This window comes from Pteropus vampyrus, unplaced genomic scaffold (genome assembly GCF_000151845.1).
Source record: "Pteropus vampyrus isolate Shadow unplaced genomic scaffold, Pvam_2.0 Scaffold130, whole genome shotgun sequence".
In the NCBI taxonomy this organism is placed as follows: domain Eukaryota; kingdom Metazoa; phylum Chordata; class Mammalia; order Chiroptera; family Pteropodidae; genus Pteropus; species Pteropus vampyrus.
The window spans coordinates 3,218,614-3,244,722 of NW_011888911.1; the positions used below are offsets into that span (position 1 = coordinate 3,218,614).

The 26,109-nt window shown below is 36.3% G+C and overlaps 1 protein-coding gene across 8 annotated transcripts in view; it reads right to left on the bottom strand.

Moving 5' to 3' along the window:
• The window catches only part of CCDC15 (coiled-coil domain containing 15), a 70,325-nt gene that overhangs the window by 17,279 nt on the left and 26,937 nt on the right, over nucleotides 1-26,109 (bottom strand). For 7 of the 8 annotated variants that reach the window (XM_023534676.1, XM_023534675.1, XM_023534679.1 and 4 more), the window contains 7 exons: nucleotides 23,988-24,110; nucleotides 23,106-23,684; nucleotides 22,056-22,178; nucleotides 21,417-21,539; nucleotides 19,300-19,416; nucleotides 13,573-13,665; nucleotides 12,345-12,448 (listed from right to left, as the gene is read on the bottom strand). In XM_023534676.1, coding sequence (XP_023390444.1) covers nucleotides 12,345-12,448; nucleotides 13,573-13,665; nucleotides 19,300-19,416; nucleotides 21,417-21,539; nucleotides 22,056-22,178; nucleotides 23,106-23,684; nucleotides 23,988-24,110 — 1,262 coding nt within the window. The remainder of the gene's footprint in view (nucleotides 1-12,344; nucleotides 12,449-13,572; nucleotides 13,666-19,299; nucleotides 19,417-21,416; nucleotides 21,540-22,055; nucleotides 22,179-23,105; nucleotides 23,685-23,987; nucleotides 24,111-26,109) is intronic. The other variant, XM_011367139.2, reaches the window with a different exon arrangement.

Consider the following 26,109-nt stretch of genomic DNA (forward strand, 5'->3'; position numbering starts at 1 on the left):
TCAATAATCTCCTAACATCTAGTTTTAGTCATGTTATCTATTCCCCACAACGCCTCTAAATGGCTCCTGTTTTCAGGATAAAATCCAAATTCTTTCTCATGACACAGCTTTTTATGATCTCATCTTTCCTTATTTCTTAAGACTCACCTCTTGCCATTACATTAGGCCCAATCTCATCAAAATCAGAAGTGTCATTTTCTCTCAAGAGTCACTGCTTTTACAGTGCTAGTTCCTTTGCCTAGAATTCCCATACATTCTTTTCCCCAATCCAATTCCCATTTTCTCTCATACTACTGCTTCTAATCCTTCAAAACACAGCCCAGAAAGTCTTCCTTGTCCTTCTGCTACATCATACCCCCAAATTTGTGTTCAAAACACAGTCTCTGTGCTCTCATACAGTCTTACACCTTTTTTCTTCTAATGTTACAAGAAATATTTTATTTTACTAATATTTTACTTGAGTTTTTCATGAGAGATTGGTCTGTAATATGGCTTTCTTATAATGTCCTTGTTAGGTTGGTACTACACTGGCCTCTGGTTATACTGGCCTCTATAATTATTTTGGAAGTATTCCCTATTTTTCATTCTCTGGTGTAACTTTTTCCCTTAAGTATTTGGCAAATAACATTTATTGAGGACATACTATGTAGCAGGTTATGAATGAAGCACATTTACATGTTACCTCATTTAATCCTCACAGCAACTTTATGAGGTATATATCATTACAATCCCCATTTTATAGAGAAGAGACTGAGGCTCACAGAGGTAACACTCCCAAAGCTGCATGGCTGGTAGGTAGCAGAGCAGAGATTTGAACACATATCTCTCCATGTTCTTAACCACATGCTATATTGTCTTGTAATACTTAATATATGGTATTATAATTATCTATTCATTTATCTGCCTGCCCATTAGTAAGTGAAATCTAGCTAGTAATATCCCTGAAGAGTGGGATCATGTTTTTTGCACCCCCTAAGTCTAGCATCATGTCTACCAGTATATAGATGCTCAATAAACAGCTACTAAATGAACAAAATGTATCATTTGATTCTTATTAAAACTAGATGAGGTAAAGCAGCTTTCATCAATTCCTGTTTAGAAAGCAGATATAGTTCATTTTAGAATGCTGCTGAAGTGGTTTTGACTTTAAGTTAAATCATATAACCTCCATGAAAAGAAGGCATAAATGATTTAGTTTCTTCAACAGGAAAAAAGCAAAAAATATTTAATTATTTGCAAACTATCTACAAGATTTAATTTTATGATACCATCTGTAAGACAGAGACCTTCATATTTCTTCTGAGGTTGTGTATAAATTCAAGAAGAAAAAGATTATTCAGTGAGAAATGGCAATAAACCAAAAGCCTCAAGTAGAAAAGCTTTCAAAAAAGGTCAGCAGTATAGTTAAAGAAGAATTCCCTACCGATTATGCCATGTGGTAGACATGTCATAAGAAGATTTAAGTTAGACATAAAATACCCAGAGCAGGGATGTCTTGGCTTCAGTTAAATGAACTGAACTAAATTTCCATTCTGTCATCTGCCGGATGAGTCTGTAAAATGCTTATACATGGGCACTATAGAAATGAACGTTTTTCTAATGCAGATCAGATCTTAATTATGCTAAATGACTAGGTTATAGTAAGACAAATCTGGCTTACATATAAGAATGAACTTCCTGAGAGCCAAAGTCCTTAGATGCTGAAATTGTTATCCAAGGAGATTATATTACTATATATGCTAAAGAACATTAAGAATAGAAAAGGTCTTTTAAATATTTAAATAGAATTCTGCCTAAAGGTTACCCTAGACAACTTCATGAGGAAGCCTCCTCTATCTGAAACACACACACACACACACACACACACACACACACACACACACAATTTTTTATTGCGGCAGTTTTTATATGTTGCTTTAAGGACAATAATATTATAACACATCTCAAAGGGGATAAAAAGCATGTGACAATAAAACATACCAGAGGAACTATTATACACCTCACAGGAAAACCATTCTCATTAGTGAATTGACAGACAAACATTTCTCTATTGAAAAATAAACAGAGTATTCAGCAGCAAGGAGCCCCTTACAATGTAGATATTGCTTAGGCTCCCAAAGTCAAAAATACTCATGATATAAAAATTGAGAAATTAAGAAATGCAGAAAGAATTGGAAAAAAATGATCTACTTCTATCATCCAAAGACATTCTTAAACATCTTGGAATGTTTTAGTCACTTTTTTTCATCATCATTTCTGTTGAAAAAGCTTTCTTTCCATGGGGTCCATGGCTTGGGAGAAGTTCAAGGGTATTTAAGAAGCTGCTCTGGGGCACGAGGCAGAGGCTCAGGCAGAAGCTCCAAGGACAAGGGCCTTCAGTAGTGCCCCTCAAAGGTCACTGGGCTAACATATTACATGGGATTTTTACATTTATGTTCACGAGAGAAGTAAGTCTGTAACGTTGCTCTCTTGTAATGCCCTTGGCCAGTCTGGTATTAAGGTTATTCTGGCCTCTACAATTATTTGGGAAATATTTCCTGTTTTCTATTCTCTAGAATAGCTTATGCAAAACTTAGAGATATTTTTCCCTGAAATATTTTGAAAGAATCCATTAGGGAAGACATCTGACCCTGGACCTGAGCCTGAATTTTTCTTTTTTTGATAAGATTTTCAATTAACTGACTTAAGTCCTTTAAGTGATATGAGATTACTCAGGTTTCTGTTTCTTCTTGCATCCATTTTCATTTTTTAAAAGGCATTTATCTATTTCATCAAAATGATCATATTTTTACTGTAAAGTTCAGACTATCATTTAATGGTACTAGGTTCTGTGGTAATGGCTCATTTTCATTCCTAATATTAGTAAACTGTGTTTTCTCTCTTTTCTTTTTACTGATTAGTAAAAGTGATATATCCCTTGCAAAATTAAATTTTCAAAGAATCAATTTTGGCTTTGTTGATTTTCTCCATGGCACATTTGTTGACTTTTCATTGTTTCTGCTCTCTTTATTTCTTCTAGTTTGACTTGCTATTTTTTCCCAGCTTAAGATACAAATTTAAAACATTAATTTTTGGTCTTTTTCACTTTTTATCATAAATTGCAATTAAATCTTAAACATTTCCTCTAAGCATCTGACAAGTTTTAATGTTTTATCTTCATTATTTTCTTCAAAGTACTTCCTAATTTCTGTTGTAATTTTATCTTTGACCCAGAATTCTTTAAAAATATACTGCTTGTTGCTTTCTAGCTTAGTATCATTATAACCAGAGACAATACTGTAAAAAGTAACCCAGGATATGACCAATTTTGATAAATGTGCCATAGGCACTTGAAAATAATATGTTCTATCACTGTTCTGTGTTTTTACGAATATGTTTTCATTTTCTTGAGGGAATATCTAGCAGTAAAGTGGCTGGGTCACAGAGTTAGATGTGTGTTTAACTATATAAAATACTAAACAGTTTTCTAAAGTAGTTGTGCTCTTTTCCACTTTCACTACCAAATCATGAGTGACAGCTAATCTACATCCTTGCCAATATCTGGTACTGTTAAAGTGAGTTTTTTGTTGTTGTTTTTTTTAAAGCTATTCCAGTGAATATAAATAGGTATCTCATTGTGCATCTACTGAGTTCCTATTTTAAGATATATTTCTTTTCTAGACTTTCTATTTGCTTCCATTTTTAGATTTCAGCTCTCTGGTGAAAATCTCCATATTTTCATCTATTTTCCTCATCTTTTCCTCTATTTACTTGAGCATATTAATCAATTGTTTTAAAGTACTTATATGCTAACGCTAATATCTGTGTCACCTATGGGTCTGCTTCTGTTGTCCCTTCTTTCTCTTGGCTTTTGGTCCTCTGGTCCTATCTTTTGACATGCCTAGAAAATTTTAATTGAATGCCAAATATTGTTTTGAAAAATTTTAGAGGCTCCAAATGATGTTATCTATGACCAGAAAGAGTTCACCCCTTCTCTGCTAGGCAGATAGGGCAGGGTTCATCACTTTAATCCAATAAAGCACTCAGTAGAATCAAGGCTGCTTTGCAGTTTGGGTAAGGCTTTTACAGTTGGTTAGACCATCTTCTTAGTGTATGGCTCTCTTCATGGCTTTCAACTGAAAGCTTGGTATATTGGGTCCTTATTCTTCTACCTCATTATGGTGTGGCTTGAACTCTGTATCTCCTCAGCATGATAAAACTAAAGAAAATTTCTTTCCGCTTTCCAGATGTTTTCAACTTAGCCCTTCAGCCTTCTTTTTAGCACAAATTTAGATCTGAGGAGAAAACTGGTAAAGTGTTTGAGACTCCCCCTCAAATCTCTAGGTTTCTTAATTCAGTTCCTGAAGACTAGAAGAAGTTTTGCTTGTTTCTCTCTTCTCCAGAATTAGTTCTGTGCTTGGTCCCAATTCATATTGAAACATATATTGAAAATTCCTAAAGAAATCTTTAGTTCCTATTTCTCCCAAAACTCTAGTTCCTTATTTCCAAAAAATGTATAAGTCAGCCCTCTCTTAATATTTCACAGGCTTCTCAAATTCAATGTGCAAAGCTGAACTCACTAGCTTCTAGTCAAATCTGTTCTTTGGTGCACTCCCTATCTATGTTAACGGTATTACCATTCATTCAGCTATCCAAGAAGAAAATCGGAAATTACCTTTGACTCCTTTCTCAACACCAAACCCAACTGATTGATCATTGGGTTACATGGATTCTACTTCTTAAATTTTATTAAATATATGACTCTCTGTTCCAATGCCCTCATCATCTTGTACCTTAGCTACTATAATAACTTCTTAACTGGACTCTTTGCCTTAGTTTTTTCTATCCTCTCCAGACCATTTCATATTCTGCTGCTGGAGTGATCTTCCTAGAATCTTCTGCCTTAAAATCTTTCAACAGCTTTGTCAGAGCCCCTCTGCCACTTCGCTTCCACCAGTTTAGCCACCCCAAGGTTACAGTTTCCCAGACATTTCTTTATACTTTCATACTAAGTTTTTTGACCATCTAGCAAATTCCAATTTGTCCTTCAAGACCTAGCTTGAGTATAAACTCATCTATAAAGCCTTTCCTGACCTCCCTAGACTGTCCCTGCCTCACTTTTTATGTAGCATTATAATTATTATTCTTGTCACTGTTTCTCCAATTGTCTGGTCTCTCTTGGTGCTTATCCTATTCACCAGCAGCAACAGAAGCATTATCATAATTGCCATCATCATCATTGTGGTAATAGGTATTGCTTATTGGGATTTTATGATATAATGTTACTTTAAATACAATGTTACTTTAGATACATTTATTCACTTAATTCTATCAACGACCTAGAAGATAAGCATTATAATCCTCATTTTATATTGCATGCCAACTAAACTTTAACAAAAAAATTTTTTTACAAAGGACTAGAAATGTAATGTACAACATGACAACTATAATCAATACTGATGTATGCAAGCTGTTTAGAGAATACAGACCTTAATCACAAGGAAATCTCATCACAAGGGAAATCTTTTTTTTTCTGTATCTATATAAGATGATGAATGTTAACTAAAGTTATTGCATTATTCATTTCATAGCATATGTTAAGTCGAATCATTTAAGGCTGTATACCTTAAATATATACAGTGCTGTATGTTAACAATATCTCAATAAAACTGAGGAATGGAAAAAAGAATATTGAGTCTCCGTGGTGAAGAAATATGCTCAAGGTTACAGAACTAATACTAATAAGTGGCAAATTCAAATCTAAGTTTTTTTAATTCTAAACTTGTACTATGAACCACCACCCGGCCACATATTCAAGTTTTACATTCTCGGTATATAGTACAGTACCTGGCATATTGTAGGCTCTCAATAAATGTTTATTTTAAAGGTTTAAAGAGCCAAAGAAGAAAATATATGAAAGCTCTTAAATATTATAAACTTTGCATGAATGTTATTATTTTCTTCCACCCTCACACAGTTTATATTGATTTTTCTACTTCTCCATCTCTATCCACTTCCCCAGTAAACACACATTTAACCATCTAGGCCCAACTGAAATGTAAAAATTTCTCTAACTCTCCAGAATGAATAGTAATCCCACTTCTGTGATCTTAGGGACTCTGTACCTACTTCTTCTATTATACTAATTATATTACTTATTTGTATACAACTGTTCTCCCATCAAATTTAGATTATGAGTTCTTCAAGAAACAAACAAACAAAAAAACATATCTTTTAAATCTTTGTATTGCCTGTGCCCAGGACGGCACCAGGATATGAAAAATGCCAAATTAATATTTGCTGAATAAACGCAGAATCACTCTCAGACCTGAATAAGAGGGGATGATGTCCTTGCCTAGGAACTCAACATTTTTCCCTTCAACTTCGATAAGATAAAACTGACAGAAAACACTGTATAACTTTAAGGTATACAATGGGATGATCTGATAATACATGTATACTGTGAAATGATTAGCACGATAAAGTTAGTTAACACACCCATCACCCCACATGGTTACCTTTTTGCATGTGTGTACGTGAGAACATTTAAGATCTACTCTCTTAGCAAATTTCAAGTATGTCATAGAGTATAACTACAGTCATCATGCTGCACAATATGGGATCCCCAGAACTTACTCACTTACGTATGAAAGTTTGCACCTCTGACCCACATTCACATTCGCCCACTGCCAGAACTGGCTACCACCAATCTATTCTGTTTCTCTGAGTTTGACTTTTTTAGATTGCATATGTGAGATCATAAAGTATTTGTCTTTCTCTGACTTATTTCACTTAACATCATGTCCTCAAAGTTCATTCATATTTTCACAAATGGCAGCATTTTCTATTTTTTCATGCTGACATATATGTATACCACATTTTCTTTATCCATTCACCAGCTGGCAAACATTTAGGTTGTTTCCATGTCTTGGCTATTGCAAATAATGCTGCAGTGAACATGGAGGTGCAGATAGCTCTTTGAGATAGCGATTTCATTTCCTTTGGATATATACTCAGAAGTGGAATTACTGAATAATATGGTAGTCCTATTTTTAATTTTTTGAGGAATAACTATACTGTTTTCCATGGTGGTTATACCAATTTACATTCCCACTAACAGAACACAAAGGGTCCCTTTTCTCCACATTCTTGCCAGCACTTATTCCATGTCTTCTTGATCATAGCCATTTAAACAGGTGTGAGGAGATAGCTCATTATAATTTTGATTTGCATTTCCCTGATAGTGATGTTGAGCACCTTTTTATGTACCTGTTGGTCGCCTGTATGTCTTCTTGGGAAAATGTCTATTCAGGTCCTTTGCTCATTTTTTTAACTGGGTTGTTTGGTCTTTTTTTCTATTGAGTTGTGTGAATTGCTCAGCAATGAACCCCTTATCAGATATACAGTTTGCAAATATTTTCTCTCATCCTACAAGTTGAATGTTCATTTTGTTGAAATGAAATACTTTGCTGTGCAGAAGCTTTTAAGTTTGATGCAACCCTACTTGATTATTTCTGCTTTTGCTGCTTGTGCTTATGGAGTCATATCTGAAAAATCATTGCCAAGAACAACGTCAAGGAGCTTATCCTTATGTTTTCTTCTAGGAATTTTACAGTTTCAGGTCTTACATTCGAGTCTTTAATTCATTTTGAGTTGATTTTTTATGGTGTAAGAAAGGGGTCCAGTTTCATTCTTTGGCATGTGGATACCAAGTTTTCCTACCACCATTTATTAAAGAGACTATCCTTTCCCCATTGTATACTCTTGGCTCCTCTGTTGCAAAGTAAGTGAATTATTTCTGGGCTCTTTATTCTGTTACATTGATATATGTATATATCTATATCTGTTTTAATGTCAATATAATACTGTTTTGATCACTATAGCATTGTAATATAGTTTGAAATCAGGAAGTATGATATCTCTAGCTTTGTTCTCCTTACTCAAGAATGCTTTGACTTTTAGGGTCATCTGTGGTTCCACACATATTTTAGTATTGTTTTTTCTATCTCCGCCTTTGGAATTTTAATAGGGACTGCACTGAATATGTAGATCTTTGGGTAGTATGGGCAGCTAAAAAAATATTAATTCTTGCAATCCATGAACATGGAATATCTTTCCACTTATTTGTATCTTCAATTTCTTTCATTTATGTTTCATAGTTTTCAGTGTACAGTTCTTTCGCTTCCTTAAATTTATTCCTAAGTATTTTATTCTTTTAGATGCTACTGTAAATAGGATTTTCTTAATTTCTCTTCCTAATAATTCATTATTAGTGTATAGAAACGCAATTGATTTTTGTAAATTAATTTTGTATCTTGCAACTTTACTGAATTCATTAATTAGTTCTAACAGGTTTTTGGTGGAATCTTTAGGATTTTCTCTCTACATTTCATGTCATATGCAAACAGTGACTGTTTTAATTCTTCCTTTTCAATTTAGATGCATTTCACTTCTTTTTTCTTGCCTAACTGCTCGGGGTAGGAATTCCAGCACTATATTAAATAAAAGGGGCAAGAGTGGGCAACCTTGTCTTGTTCCTTATCTTAAAGGGAAAGCTTTCAGCTTTTCACCATTCAGTATGATGTTAGCTGTGGCACTGTCATATATGGCCTTCATCATGTTGAGGTACGTTCTCTCTATAGCCAGTTTGTTGAGAGTTTTTATCATGAAAAAATGTTGAGTTTTGTCAAATGCCTCTTCAGTATCTATTGTTATGATCACATAATGTTTAGCTTTCATTTTGGTAATGTGGTGTATCATACTGGGTGATTTGCGGATGTTGAACCATCCTTGCATACCTGGAATAAATCCTACTTGATCATGGTGTATGATCTTTTTCAAGTATTGTTGAATTCAGTTTGCTAATATTTTGCTGAGACTTTCTGCATCTCTGTTTATCAGGAATACTGTTCTTGTCTGGTTTTGGTACCAGGTTAATGCTGGCCTCATCATGATTTTGGAAGTGTTCTCTCCTCTTTTATTTTCTTAAAGAGTTTGAGGAGGGCTGGTGTTAATTCTTCCTTCGATGGTAGAATTCACCAGTGAAGACATCTGGTCCTAAATTTGTGTTTGTTGGGAAGTTTCTGAGTATGGATTCGATCACCATACCTGAAATTGGTCTGTTCAGATTTTCTGTCCCTTCATAATTCAGTCATGATAGGCCGCATATTTCTAGAATTCAACTATTTCTTTTAGACTGTCCAATTTGTTGGCATAAAACTGTTAATAGTAATCTCTTATGATCCTTTGTGTTTCTGTGGTATCAGATGCAATGTCTCTTTCATTTATAATTTTATTTGAATCTTCTTCTTTGTCTTGGTTAATGTAGCTAAGGGTTTTCAAATTTGTTTCTTTTCAAAAAACCAATTCTTAGTTTCATTGATCTTTTCTATTTTTTCCTATTCTCTACTTCCTTTATTTCTACTCTTTATCATTTCTTTCCTTCCAACTTTGGACTTAGTTTGCTTTTCTTTTACTGTCCTTGAGGGTAAGGTTAGTCTGTTTGAGATCTTTCTTTTTTCTTAAAAAAAGTATGTGTAGCTATAAACTTTCCCCTTAGAACTGCATCTCATAAGCTTTGGAATGTTGTGTTTTCATTTTGTTTGTCTCACTATTTTTTAATTTCTCTTTTGCTTTCTTCTTGGATCCATTGGTTGTTGTGGAGTGTACTGCTTAGTTTCCATGTATTTGTGAATTTTTCAATTTCTTGTTATTGATTTCTAGTTTCATATCATTGTGGTTAGAAATGATACTTGATATAATTTCAATTTTCTTTAATTTGTTAAGGCTTGTCTATCCTGGAGTATGTTCTGTGTACTCTTGAGCAGATTATGTATTCTGCTGCTGTTTGATAGAATGTTCTATATATGTCTGTTAGATGGATTTGACCTACAGTGTTGTTCCAGTCCACGGTTTCCTTATTAATTTTCTATCTGGACGATATATCCATTATTGAGAATGGGTATTAAAGTCTCCTACTATTATTGTATTGCTGTTTATTTCTCTTTTCAGTTTTGTTAGTATTTGCTTTGTATATTTACGTGCTCCAATGCTGGATACATAAATTTCTACAACTGTTACACTGTCTTGATGAACCTACACCTGTATCATTATATAATGACCTTCTTTGTCTATTGTGACCCTTTTTAAGTTAAAGTCTATTTGTCTAATAAAAGGATAGACACCCTAGCTCTCTTTTGATATTTTACATGAAATATCTTTTTCCATCCCTTTACTTTCAGCCTATGTGTGTCCTTAAAGCTAAAATGAGTCTTTTATAGGTATCGTTTCCCTTTTAAGACATGTGGTATGGGCAAAAGAATGACAAATAGGTCAATGGAACAGAACAGAGAGCCCAGAAATAGACCCACATAAATACAGTTAACTGATCTTTGACAAAGGAGCAAAGGCAATACAATGGAGCAAAGACAGTCTTTTCAACATATGATACAGGAATAACTGAACATCCACGTGCAAAAAAATAAATCCAGACACAGACATTACATTCCTCACAAAAATCAGCTCAAAATGAATCATAGAGCTAAATGTAAAACACAAAACTACAAAAATCCTAGAAGATAACACAGAATAAATTCTAGGTGACTGTGGGTACGGTAATGACTTTTTAGAGACAACATCAAAGGCATCATCCATGAAAGAATTATAAGCTGGATTTCATTAAAATTAAAAAGTCTGCTCTCTGACAGATAATGTCAAGAGAATGAGAATTTAAGCCACAAACTAAGAGAAGATATTTGCAAAAGACACATCTGATAAAGGACTATTACTCCATATATACAAAGAACTCTAATTACTCAACAATAAGAAAACAAATAATCCAATTAAAAGATGGGGTAAAGACCTAAACAGATACCTCACCAAAGAAGATATACAGATGGCAAATAAGTAAAGTTTACCCTTGAACAATATGGATTTTAATTGACCAGGTCACTTATACATGAATACTTTTCGATAAATGTACAGTTGGCCCTTTGTAGCCCCAGGTTTTGCATGTGTAGATTCAACCACTGCAGATGGAAAACAGTATTTTCCATCTGCAGTTGGGAATCTCTAGATTCTGAGGGCCTGTATGCATTGTTCTATGCCATTTGATACAAGGGACTTGAGCATCCACAGATTTTGGTACCCATGGGGTGGCAGGGTCCTACAACCAATCCCCTGTGGATAAGATTTTGGAGAGCCAAAAGTTATATGCAGGTGTCTGACTGTGGGAGGTTGGTGCCCCTCACCTCCACATTGTTCAAGAGTCAACTGTATATGAAAAGATGTTCTATATCACATGTCATTAGGGAATTGCAAGTTAAAACAATGAGATACTACTACATACATATTAGGATGACCAAAATCCAAAACACTGACAACACCAAATGCTGATGAGGATGTGGAACAAGATTTCTCATTCATTGCTGGTGGAATGCAAAATGATATGGCAGCTTCAGAAGAAAGTTTGGCAGTTTCTAACAAAAATAAACAAACTCTTACCATGCAATCCAGCAAATGCACTCCTTGGTATCCACCCAAAGGAGTTAAAAACTTATGCCCACATAAAAGCTGCGTATGAATATTTATAGCAACTTTGTTCAAAAATGCCAAAAGTTGGAAGCAACCAAGATGTCCTTCAGTAGGTGAATAGATAAATAAACTATGGCACATTCAGACAATAGAATATCATTCAGGACTAAAAAGAAATGAGCTATCAAGCCATGAAAACGGCACTGGAGGAACCTTATACGCATATAATTAAGTGAAAGAAGCCAACTCAAAAGGCTACATACTGTATGATTCCAACTCTATGATATTCTGGAAACAGCAAATAGAGACAGTAAAAAGGTCAGTGGTTGTCAGGGATTAGGGAGAGAGATGAATAGGTGTAGCACAGGAGTTTTAGGGATTTGATCCATTTTGAAACTATTCTATATGATACTGTAATGATGGATACAGGTCATTATACATTTGTCAAAACCTGTAAGAATCTATCACATCAAAAGTGAACCTAAATGTAAAATACAAATTATAATGTGTTCAGGTAGGTTTATCAGTTGTAACAAATATTCCACTGTGGTACAGGATGTTAACAGTAGGAGAGGCAGTCCATGTGTAGAGGCAGAGGATAAATGAGAACTCTCTGTACTTTACGCTTAATTTTGCTGTGAACCTATAACTGTTCCAAAAAAAAAATGAAGTCTACTTAACATCTTTTAATAATTCTACCCAAATCAAAAAGAGTTGCTTCCACCATAGATTAGAAGGCAAAACCACTGCCTGATTATGCCAAAAATTTAGCTTCCAAAATCATCTTAACTGGTAATTTAAGGATCACAGCAAGGGAGGATCAAAGAACTCACTTTTCAATTTTCTTCCTGTGTTCTTTTTGCCTTTGCTGCTCTTTTACTTGTTCTCTTTCAATATCCATGAAAAGTCGTCTATATCTCAGGTACTGCCTCTGACGCTAAAGGAAAGAAGTTAAAATTAAGATTCTGCTCTCAGAGGACTTTCCAAGGAAGGAAAATATCCTGTGTCTTAGACAAGAAAACTATATGATACAGAAGTCACATGGAACTAAGTCCTTAATTTCCTTCTATTTATGGTGACTCAGGATAATATCACATAGAGGAAGAGCTTTATATCTTCAAACACATAACTATTAGATGTTATGGACAAATCAGAGAAGTACTAATTTAGTTTGCCCTTAGTATACAGTCCCTTGTCAACAGCACTTAAAGAAAAGATTGTATTTGATATGATAAAATATATACTATATTCACTCTGTATTCTCAAGTTTAAGTCCCATAGAACTTTAACTTTTCCAAATTAAAACCACACCACCAAAGCATACTCTAAGCCTAGCCTAACATGGTAGGGAGCACAGAAGGACTGAGGAATATCAGAGTATCATACTTTTAAAGGGAACGAGTAAGATAAAAGCAAGTGCTACTATTGTGTGTATATGTTCATACCTCTGTGCTCTCTTTTAAGAACACAAGCTACTCAAAGGGCACTACTATACACATAGACATGTTTTTGCCCTTTGAGTAGTCATGTCCTTTTAGCAAAAACTATTAAAAGCCTAATAGCAATTCCTAACGTTGAAGATACAGCACAATCAACAGTGGTATGTTTTTAAAAACACAGATGCCCCAAACCTACCTTTTCAGATACCAATTCAGTATATCTGGTTTGGGTCTAGGCATTTGCATTTTGAAAAAAGACTCCACATCTGATTTTGGTGAATGGCCAGTGTTAAAAACCATTGGTTTAAACTAACTTTAGATTGAAAAGGAAAAAAGAAAGTCATAAATTAAAACTTCCTTTAAATAAGTTATTGTGGCACATATCACTAACTGGGGAAATTTATTAGGATCCTATCTCTGACTTTACGTCAAGGTATCCAAAGTCCTAGGTGCTTAGAAGAAAAGTTCAATGTATTATAATGACTAATGTAATTTATTTGCCTTTATCTGTATAAATTGTAGTATTAGCTTTTACTGTGATAGGACACAGTAAATTGCTTCTAATCTCATATATACTATGATGGTATAAACACTGATGTCCAAAAGAATTATTATTACATACCTCTTTCTTGTCTTCTTCTTGATCTACTCCAGTCTGAAGTGCCAATGAAGGCTGGAATTCAGTGTTCAATCCTGATTGACATTCATCATAAACCTGTTAGAAAGTCCAGTCACACAAAATGACAAAATTGCCAAAAGACAGCTGTGTGCACGCTTTTGATACTTTCATCTATAAATTCATTTCTCTTACAAACTTGAGTTTAACTGGATAAAAAAAAAAAACACAAAAAAATCTATATGTATATATCTATATCTATTACATATTATATATCTATATGTATATATCTATATCTATTACATATATATCTATATCTATTACATCTATATATTATATATATATAATATATAGATGTAATAGATATAGATATATACATGAATAAAACTTTTACAAAAGAATAAAAGGAAGCAGTTTCAGAAGGAATTAACCAAATAAAAATTAAACCAAAGAAAAGGATTCAGGTCAAAATACGGGTGAACTAATAACAAATCAAAATGTTCAGAATGAAAGTTCTTCTAAAAGGTCATTTGAAATCATTCTATCCTGAGAGTGAAATCAAGATATAAAGCCAGTTCCCTTAATATCTCAAATCTATAAGCATTTTCCATTTACACCACTCTCTTGATTGGTGTGAATCCAGAGAATGAGAGCCTGAAAATATTTTAATAATCAACTGACATGGCAGAGAGGAAATTGAAGCTAATTCTTCCCATATTAGCAGGAAAAAGCCTTATGACATAACTTGGTATACTTACTTGGACATCATACGGATCAAATTATGATCTCTAACTTTTAGAAATGAAAGCGTAAAATTACTTTTATCTTTTTAGCTTAAAAGTTATTTATCTTTCAGGTAAGTTTTAGGATACAAGATCAGTATACAAAAATCAATTGTATTTCTTTTACTTGCAATGAACAATCTGAAAATAAAATTCAGGGGAAAATCCATTTATAACACCATCAAAAAATACTTAGGAATTAATTTTTAACAAATTAAATGTAAAATTTAAACTTGGAAACTTACAAAACATTGTTGAAAGAAATTAAAGATCTAAACGAATGGAAAGACATCTCATGTTCATGGATTAGAAGACCTATATAGTTAAGGAAGCAGTAATCCCCAAACTGATCAACAGATCTAAAATTTCAGTTGACTTCTTTGTAGAGGTTGACAAGATGATTCATAAATTCATATGTAAATGCAAGGGACCCAGAATAGCTAAGATATCTTGAAACAGAAGAACAAAGTTGGATGATTCACTCTTCCCAATCTCAAAACTTACTACAACGCTAGAGTAATCAAGACAGTGTGGTACCAGTATAAGGATAGACATACAGATCAAAAAACAGAATTGATAGTTCATATTAAACCCTTGATTTTACAATCAAATGATTTTTTGACAAGAGTGCCAAGAGAACTCAAAGGGTAAAAATAGTCTTTTCAGCAAATGGTGTTAGGATAACTGGATATCCACATGAAAAAGAATAAAAAGTCAGACCCCTACCTAACACCATATACAAAAATTAACTCAAAATGGATCAGAGACCTAAATAGAAGAGACATAAAATTCTTACAGGAACATATAACAGTAAATCTTATGTTTTACTGTTTTAAATTGGTTAGGCAATGGTTTCTTAGATACAACACCAAAGCACAAGCCACAAAAGAAAAAGTAGATAAACTGGTCTTCATCAAAATTAAAAACTTTTGTGCTGCAATAGAAACCATCAAGAAAGTGAAAAGACAACCCATAGAATGGGAAAAAACATTTGCAAATCATATAACTAATACAGAACCTGTACGTAGACTATATTAAAAACTCACATAACTCAATAATCAAAAGACGACCCAATTATAAATTGGACAGAGGATCTAAGAGACAGTTTTCCAAAGATGATACATGAATGGCAAATAAGCACATGAAAGATGCTCATCATTAACCATCAGGAAAATGTAAATCAAAACCACAATGAGATACTACTTCACACCCAGTAAGACAGCTATTATTAAATAGCCAGGTAATAACGAGTGTTGGCGAGAATGTAGAGAAATCGGAAACCTCACATGCTGCTGGTGGGAATGAACAATTAAATGTAAACAAATTAAATGCAGCCTCTTTGGACACTAGCGTGGCAGTTCCTGGTTTAGGTTAAGCATAGAGTGACATATGTCCCAGCAATTCCACTCTTATGTATATACCCAAGAGAAATGAAAACATATATCAACAAAAACACTTGGACGCAAATGTTCATAGCGGCATAATTCATAATAGCCAAGAAGTGGAAACAATCCAACTGTCAGCCAGCTGATCAAGAGATAAATAAAATGTGCTAAATGCATAAAATGGAGTACTATCCAAGGGATAGGAATGAAGTACTACTACACGCTACAGGGTTGATGAGCTTTGAAAATGTGATGCTCAGTGAAATAACCCAGTCACAAAGGCCACATATTGCATGATCCCATTTATATGAAATGCCCAGAAAAGGCAAATCTATAGAGACAGAGAGTAGACTAGTGGTTGCCTGGGGCTGAGAGTAGGGATAAGGAGAAAAAGGATTGCTAATGGGTACAGGACTTTTTTGGGGGTGATGAAAATGTTCCGAAATTGTTTGTGGCAATATTTGCACAACCCTTTGAATATACTAAAAACACTGAGTTGTACACTTAAAATGGGTTAATTGTATGGTATGTGAATTATAGTCAATTTTCATTATTCACATATTCCTTATTTGTGAATTCACTTACTTGCTAAAATTTATTTGTAATTCCCAAATCAATACTCACGGTGCTTTCGTGGTCATTTGCAGACAAGCACAGAGTTGTGAAAAATTTGAGTTGCCAGCTGTGCACATTACCAGCTGAGGTTGAACAAGAATTTGTTTCAGCCTTCATACTGTAAACAAGTATGAAGGTATATTTAGTGCCAAGTTTCTTGCATTTTTTGCTTTTTGTTAGTGATTTTGCTGTTTAAAATGACCCCCAAGCACAGCGCCATAGTACTGTCATAGTACAGCAAAGAAGGCTGTGACGTGTCTTATGGAGAAAATACTTGTATTATACAAGCTTCATTCAAGCATGAGCTGTAGTGCTACTGGCTGAGTTCAATGTTAATGAATCAACAATATATATTAAGTAAGGAGTCTTTAAAACAGAAATACACATAAAACAAAGTTATGTATTGATTAGTTGACCAAAATGTGATCAGAGGCTCACAGAAACCTAACCTTGCATCTCCCCTAGGAGCAATGATTCAGTATTCCCTAATTCAGTGATTGAGGCAACTTTAGAGAACATCAGTACCATAAATAACAAGAATTGATTGCATATCTCAATAAAATAAGGCTATTATTTATTTATGTTTGTTATAGATAAAATTGAAAAACGATACATAGCAAAAGGCTAATGGTGGTTCTCTCTGGAATTTTTGTGGTGCTTCTTTTCTTTGTTTACTTTTGCTACAGTAAAAATGAAATTATTTTCTGCTTTCAAAGAAACAAGATAAACAAGACTTCTGGCACCAAAGCAGTAAGTCCACTATTGGCCTCTCTCACACACTGACTATAAATAAAAACTCCAGGAAATGCGGCCCATGGGATCTGGAGAGTGTAAGCTGTGGGTGTCCTAGAGAGGAATGGGGTGAACCTAGAGGAGTACAAGGCTTTGAGAATTGAACTAATACTGGAGCCCCTATTCACAGAAGGTGAGAAACAAATGATAGTCTGAACTTAACTAAGTTGATTGCCTGCTAGAACATGAAACAAAAAAGATGCAACATTCTTTAGAGGATTTTAATAGAAACCAGAGTCTTGTGATATAATTCAAAATTGGACCCAGAAGAAAGGTGGTAAGAGAATCCAGACTATGGGTCCAAAGAAAGACTCTCTTCCTCTGAAATAGTAAAAATAGAAAAAATGGCAAAAAAAAACCCCCACAAAAAAACAAAAAACAAAAGTAAATGGCTGAGGCGGTTATTGCACAAAGGCTTCTATTTTCTTTATAAAAGCCGGAGAGTATGGGAGAATGACAAGAACTTTAAGGGGTGTTTAAGGTTTAGAACTATCAGTGTGGGCCAGGGAAAGGGAGCTGACAAGGGACAGGCAAGGAAAATGCTAAGCAACATGGGAGACCCAGATGGGACTGTAAACGCTAGTATGACTATGGTTCAAATCTACACGAATGAAATGTTTTCTCCCAAAAAGCTTGATTATTCGGGAGCCTGAAAGGAGAAAGGACTAATCCAGGGCTGAGGATTTTCAGGGCCAGTATGGCAGAAGGACAAGAAGAGGTCGTGACCACAAAGCTGCACCTCCACTGAACAGTCAGGGTTAGGTACCCCTCTTCCACACTCAGTTGTGGTCTATTGCATCCTCTACTACTAGTTACATTGTGTCACAACCATCTGCTTATGTATCAGTCTCTCTTCTTTAGAAATTTGAGTGCTGTGTCTTGTTCACAGCGGTATCTTTGATATTTAGTACCTAAATAATTGCTGACACCTAACAGGTACTCAATAAATGTTTGGTTGATGGACTAATGCATTCAAAACATATTTAGCAAGATACTACCAGGTACCAGCACTGTGCTAAAGGCCACCCATACACTTGTAAACAAAACAGGTGTGGTGCCTTTCTTCAGGAAGTTATAGACCAGTAGAACACATGTAAATAAGTAAATAATTACAAAGTGTTTTCTGTACTGAGGAAGAAGCAATTCAGGGATAAAGAGAAACAGAAGAAGGGAGAGGTATTTTTGATAAGGTACTCAAGGTAGTCTCTTCTAAGGACTTTCAGCCATTTTAGCTGAAACCTGAAAGATGAGAAAGGGCCATCTTTGTGAAGAAAAAAGGGAAGAACATCCAGGTAGAGGAAAAAACATACGAAAAGACCTGAGGTAAATAAGACTGTGGCATAGTTCAAGATATATAAATGACAAGGTAGAATAAAACATGACAGCATACCCTTGGGACAGCCTTATAGATCCAAACGAAAAATAACAAGAGTGCCAGTTTAGTCCTGAAAACTTCAACCCCAATCCTGCTTTCTGCCTTTATGCCTCCTTTTCTTTCTGATCTTTTAAAAGAGCCAAGAGGAAATCTCTCTTTATCTCTTTCGTATATTGTGAAGGCTGTTTTTAAAAGAACAAAACCACAAGGTAGAAATTATCCAGACAGTGGTAAAATTCTAATGGGAATAAACTAGACTTCAGTTAAGCCATGGAAAAAATCTTAGTAGGCCAGGGTATTTTAACATTTTCTTGAAAAACTATTAATTGTAAGTCAATACACCAAAACTTAGGCAATTTAACATAACCCTAAGAAGCTTTGTTAGAGTTTATTTCTTGGCCATTCTGCCTTATGCTCTACCAGCTTCCTGATGGGGAGCTGGTCCCGGTCACTGGGTGGAAGATCCTCATGTTCCCTCCCCCTCAGAAACCACTTCTTTTTCTTCTCCTCTTGCACCCTGAAAGACAACTGTCACCAGAAATACATTTCTTTTTTATTAAAAAAAAAAAATACATATAAAAAATTTCTCCAATAGACCACAAGTGCTCCTGACGATATCCTAGGTTTCAGTGAGAGCCCTAGAGTAATCTTAGGTCAGGATAGGTTTTACACACTACGAAATACAACAAGAATCTGCTTTTTGCTCAGCTTTACCACTCCCAGCTCAGTAAGTGCCTATAACCCTGTTTAAATTCTACCACTCACACTCTACAGTCTGCTCTACCTGTCTTCTGCTGGAAGCCTCTCTCCGGTGCGTGGGTGGAAGATGCTGGCGGCCAAGAAGCAAATCTCGCCATCTTTCAGCTGTCCCAACAGATGGCTGCTGCCTAGAGTATAAACTCTAAAAAATAAAAAAGCGTCCACCAAATTGTATAAGCAGTAACATAATGGTAGTGAAAATACTGTAGGCTGCAGTGATAGCTCTGAGGTAAACTAAATAGGTCAGAATAGTCTGATACATTATGGCATAAAAGTAGACATTATACTTCTTGCCACTTAGTATGGATCTTAACAGTATCCACAAAGCAATCATAAGTTTCTTCATCTATGAAACAAGGATAATAATAGATCTATCTCCCAGGGTTATTGTGAGAATTAAATGAGAGGAAGGACACAAAACACAATGTTCTAGAATAATTTTGGCTATGGAAAGTACTTAAGAATGTAAGCATTATTATGTTATTCATAATAATAGTAATATTATTGATAGTATTAATAAGAGATAACACTATCATCATCAACAACACTGTTGATGGTAGTAGCATAGCTCTGCTAAGCCCAGATCGAACTCTAACTAATTTACTTTCTGCTGCTTACTCTTTACTATATTCTGCTCTACTTGCTCTCTGGCAGGGCCTGGATCCTAGATTTCATGCAAGACATATTCATGGCACTCCAGAAATAACTCCTTTCTCTGTCTCTCATCTGGCATATTATGAGAGGTCTGCCCACAGTTCCTGTGCTAAAAGACAACATAAACATTGGAACGTCAATTGTCCAAGCAGGTGCATCATGCCAGGACAACAGTAAAAGATTCAATAAAGAGGCCTGAAGTAGTTTCAACAGGTCACAGAACAAGAGGATATTATACCTTTGCCATTATTATTGACCTTAATGCTAAACCCCTGAAGCAGTTACTACATTGCCTTGTAAATCTTGAGCCAAAACCTAGGCAATTTACTCATTGCTACTTACTCCTCACTATAATATGCTCTACTTATTTTCTGGGAGAGGTTGGGTCTTGAAGACTGGGTGAGACATGCCGATGGCACTCTAAAAGCAATTCATCTTTCAAACTCCCATCTCTCAAAAGATGAGGGTTGCTTGGTACACTTGTTTTAAAAGAACAACAAAATACAAAATTAATTGTCTAAGCAGAAATGATGGGTTAGTGACAATAATGCAGATCAGTGACAGACCCAGAATGATACAAGGGGAAGATAATACAGGGGTGTGCGTGTGTGTATGTGTATAATATAAAATTTCCAAACACACATCAAAGTAGGAGAAAAAACAGTATAATGAATCCCAAGATAGCCATCACCCAGCTTCAACAATTAGCAATTTGTTTTTATCATCTATCTCTTGTCCCACTTTTTTCCTGGAGTGTTTTAAAGCAAATCAGTATTTTAGGTTTGTAGGTTTTTTTGTTTTGTTTGTTTGTTTGTTTGTTTTGGGGTTTTGTTTGTTTGTTTTTGGGTTTTGTTTGTTTGTTTTGTTTTTTTATTCAGCAACACATTTGAAAGAAGATAAGGCGATAAGGCAGTATTTTTATAATGTCGCTAGCATTTTCCCAAGGTAAGGCCAGGAGACAAGCTTGTGTCACTTCCACAAGCACTCCTACTTGGTGTTGCCAACAATTGCACAAACACTAGAGGTGGTAAAGTTCAGTAATTTTTGAAGTGATAAACAGCTTGTTTTATCCATCATAACTGGTTTGCAAACTGGATGCCTGATTTTGGTGTACTGCTTCAGTTGACCAAAAGGAGAATCCCTTTGGTATTGATAAGAATGTATGATGGCCAAATAAATATGCTAAAGGATTTGAGTTAAAAAAAAAAAAAAAAAAAAACCACCACTTACTATTAACCAATCAATAGTATAAAAATGTGTCTCCTGTTTAACCCAAATGACAGAGATATGTCTTCTCATCTGGACTCTTTAGAATAGACAGATTTTGAAATAACAGAAGAGACTATATTCTTAGCCTAACTCTAGGAGCCTTAATTCTATGCATTCTATATACAAGCTAGCTTGACAACCTTCAACCCAAACCTTAAGTAATTTCATCTCTGTTACTCTTTAGGAAAGTGACAGCCCTCCCACTGTGCTCTGCTCTACCTGATCTCCAGGGGAGGCTTGGTCCTGTATTTGAGGGTTAACATACTGAGGATACTCCTGAGGCAATTCATCTCTCACTCTCTCTTCTCTCATAAAAAATGACAGCTGCTTGGAAAACATGTTCTAAAGGAACAATGACAGAAAAGAAAATGTCTAACCAGGACAAAGTGCTAATCATAATACTGCAGGCTTCAGTGAGAACTCCAGGCAAAAGGTACCAAGTGAAGATATTCTGATACATTTTGATTTGAATGAGAACATTACACTTTAAGACCAACTCTGTAGATCTTAATTTTTCATCCCAAATTATGTATAGAATAGTCTGACAAACTCCTCAAATTTTAAGCAATTTAGGATCTGCTACCTCCCACATTATTCATGTAGGGGTAATATGCTTGTGGTAATACTATGGGCTTCAGCATAAGTTGCAATGTCATCTTAGTAAATTAAAATAGTCTAACCAATTTTACAATAAGAATATAAAGATGATTTATCAGCCTTATGAATGACAGAACTGATTGATACAGTTCACTAGACCAGGGAATTTTGCACCTGACTCTAAAGTTCACATTATCAGCTGTTTAGAATATCTAAAATCCAGTCACTTTATTTATTGTTTTATCTCTTATTCTGCTCTACCTGATTTCTGACGAAGGCTTGGTCCTGGAGTTTAGGAGGCAGATACCGATGACCCGCCAGAGAAAAGTCACCTCTCCCTTTCTCATTTATCATATCAGAATATGGCTCCTTGAAGCGTACTTTCTAAAAGAGAAAAATATACAAACTATAAATTGTCTGATAGGAGTAATATGATAGCAATAATAGTCTAAGCTTTACTGAGAACCTTCTGGTAATTTTTAAAACTCAAGATAGTGAAATATTATGGAATGAAACAGAAAACTTTTTGTCAGTTCTGAAGTCTAGCTGAGAACAATTTTTGCAAACTAAATCTTAAACAATTCAGTTCCTGCTGGTCTCTCTCCTTTTTCTGTTTCACCTTGCCCCAGATGGAGGCCTTGCCCCAGATGGAGGCCTGATCCTGAAGCCTGTGGAGAAGATCCTAATGGACATCCAGAGGAAATACCTCTCTCCCTCTCCTACCTATCAAATGTGATGCTGGCTGCTTCAAATTTGCTTTCTAAAAAAGAACAAACAGAATATCAATTGTTTAGTTAAGAAAGACTAGTTAACTAATAATACTTTAGGCTATAGTGAGAATTCTGGAGTTAACAGAGTATAACTGGACATCTTATGGAATAAAATAAAACACTAGACTCTAGTCCACATAAGCCCAGCCATGACCCTAAGTAATTTGCTTCCTACTGATCCCTTTTTTCTTCCTTTTGTTCTAATTGATCTCTGGTGGAGGGCTGGCCTTGGAACCTGGGTAAGCGATACTGTTGGACACTTGTGAGCCACTCTTTTTTCCATCTTTCAGCTGTCAAAGCAGATGATAGCTGCCAGTAGTTTTCCTAATGAAGATTAAAAAGTAAATTGTCCAGACAGGGGTAATATGCTTTTGATAATACTTTAACACAATGAGAAGCCTAGAGTTTTTAGAAATCAATCAGGAAACTACTTTCTTCCAACTATGAATCCCCAAATCAGCTGCAATATAGCCCTTGCAAATCCTACACCAAACTTTAAGTACCTTACTTCTTGTTATATCTCCTTTCCACTCTATTTTACCTGATATCTGGGTAGAAAATCCTGGTCCTGACATTTGGGCAGAGCATTCTGATCTTTCGGGAAAACATTCTGATATTTGGGTAGAGAATGCTGGTTTTGACATCTGTGTAGAATATTCTGGTCTTTGGCAAGAACATGCTGGTCTTTGCGTAGAAAATGTTGGTCCTGACATTTGAGTAGAATACTCTGATCTTTGGGTGGAAAAGCCTGATTTGGTGATAGAAAATCCCGGGCTTCCAATATAATACTCCCATCTTCTAGTTCAGTACTCTGGACTTCCAGCATAATACTCTGAGTTTCTGTCTTAACAACCGGGACGTCAGGCTCAACGGCCTGGGCTTCGGGCTCAACAGCTTGGCCTTCCGGTTCAATAGCCTGGGTGTCTGACTCAACACTCTGGACTTCCACCTCGATATTCTGGACTCTTGTCAAATTACTCTGGGTGTCCAGCAGATCACCTCGGGCTTTTGAAAGATAATCCTGGGTTTCTGGAAGAATATCCTGAAGGCCATGAAGATGTAACTTCTTTAGCTCTTCCTCTTCCATCACAGCAAATAATGGATTTTTGAATTGTACTTTCTAAAAGTGAATATAAACATCAAATATAGAATAGGTAGTAGCAACGCTCTAGGTTTTCCATGAGATTCCTAAAGTAATCTTAAAAAGATATGGTAGTCAATAAAATTATTAGAATAAAATGTGAAATTATACTCTTTGCTCAACTTAACCTAAATCTACAATCCCAAACTAGTACAACAGTACTGGCATCTGTAATCCAAATCATAATTAGTTTAATTTCCATTGTACTCAGTACTGGCATGCCTACTGTAAATGACAATTAGTTTAATTTCTATTATACTATCTCCTTTTACTCTGCTTTACCCGCTCTCTGCTGAAAGGTTTGTCCTTGTCTTCAGAAAGGAGATCCTGCTGGTCCCACGAAAACAAACTTTCTCTCTCTTTCTTGTCTATCATAATAGATGAAGATTCCTCAGAGTCGTGTTCCTAAAGAACACACAAACAAGAATGAAAAAAAAGAAACAATGTAACTGCAATAAAATCCTAGGCTAATGCACACTACTAATTTAATTTTAGTAGGTCAGTATAGTCAAATAGTATAAAAACAGGACATCACAAAAGAAGTGCAAGACTATCCACTGAAGAGTGGGTCAATATGGCAGGGTAGGTTAATGCAGTGCTCGCCTCCTCCACTCCACAACTGCATTAAAATGACAAATTATAATCAACTTGGAGAACCACCTGAAGTCTTGCTGAACATATCATCTATAACCGAAGATATAAAAACAGGCCACATCGAGACCAGTAGGAGGGGTGGAGGTGAGAAATGGGCTAGCCCCACACCCATGCCTAGCAGGTGAGCTTCAGGAGGCATATCTCAGCTGCAGAGGTCCCCCTGAACCCTGAAGGAGCAAGGGGATGCAGCGCCACACTGGGGCTCCCCAACCCAGGGTTCCAGGGCCAAAAAAAGGAGTCCCCACAAAATGGGACTATAAAAATCAGTGGGAATTCTGACCACCTGGGTGACATGGAAGGAACCCAGAAACTCAGATGTCCCTTTAAAGAGCCAGTGCATTGACTCACTTGTTCACAGATACCCTGGCTCCAGTAGAGGGTCAGCAGCTTAGAAGGTGCAAGAGACATATGGGTAAAGACTGAGTTGTGTGGCTTCAGGGCAAGGACTGGAGGGACAGCCGCCATTGACCCTTTGTCAGACCCTCTTCCTGTGTAGTCAACAGGTGGGCGTCACCTTGCCTACGCTGAACCCTCTCCCTACCGTGGCCAATTCTGAATTTGGCCAATTCTGAATTTGCATTGACCCGGTGAGATCAGCTCACTCTACCCCATGGCTCACTGGGGCCCTGCCCCACAGCTTGCAAACTGCCTGCATTGTGCTTGTTGCCCAGCAACCAATTCCACCCTGCACTCTATAGAAGGCACATTCAACAGCAATTAATAGTCCTCAGCTCACTAGGCTTGTGCACCTTGGCATAAACTGTCGGTGGTGGGCAGCCAGCACCTGCCTGAGTTGAGTTCTTCTTAGGCAGGTCTCGGAGGTTTATGGGCCTGAGGCAGGCAGGGGTTGGCCTCGATGTGATCAGAGACTTTTGCAAGAGGCCAGAGGTTCAACACTGGCACCAAACCTGAATCTGCACTGGCCAAGTGATATCTGCTCACTTTACCCCATGACTTCCTGAGTTCCAGCCCCACCCAATTCTCATGTCACTCAAAGGTTCTATTAATTGCTGAGCCTTACAGGCAGCTGGCAAGCAGCCTCAGGCCTTGGGGTGCCCTAGACCTTTAACTAAGCTGCCCCAGGACAAGTACTGGTGGCAGCAAGCCTTGGTTCAGTGTGATCTCTCACACTTACCTCCAGGTCTAGCACAGGTTGTGACTAGCCACAGACCGCTTTATATCTCCTACAAGATAGCCTTAGGCAGTCAAGCAGCAGCTGACTTTGGCCTGCACAGGAGCCCCTCCCGAGGGGCCACAGGACCAACACATCCGGAGGCTGGCATCAGACCACAACAGAGCACCACCTGATTAGCCCCACAAGTGGCACACCCAAAGGCTGGTCTCAACAGGTACGCAAGGCTGCTGGGGTGAATCCTACTCCATGAGGTCAGCTCCCACACAGCAGCTCATATCCTGTGGACATGGCCAATTCTCACAGCCAGTCAACCTAAAAGTCAAACCCATTCACTGACATGCTAACAGCAATCACGGCTTAACTACAACAGTGGAACACATACAGCTCACACAAGGGATAGTCCCCAGAGCTTCCAGTGCAGGCAATCAGGGAGACTGCACCACTGGGCCACACAGAGCACCTCTACATCAGGCCACCTGACCAAGACTGGGAGACGTAACATATCTACTTAATACATAGAAATGAACACAGAAAGGCAACTAAAACGAGGAAACAAAACAAAAAAAAATGTCGCAAATAAAACAACAGAAGAAAACTCCAGAAAAAGAACTAAAC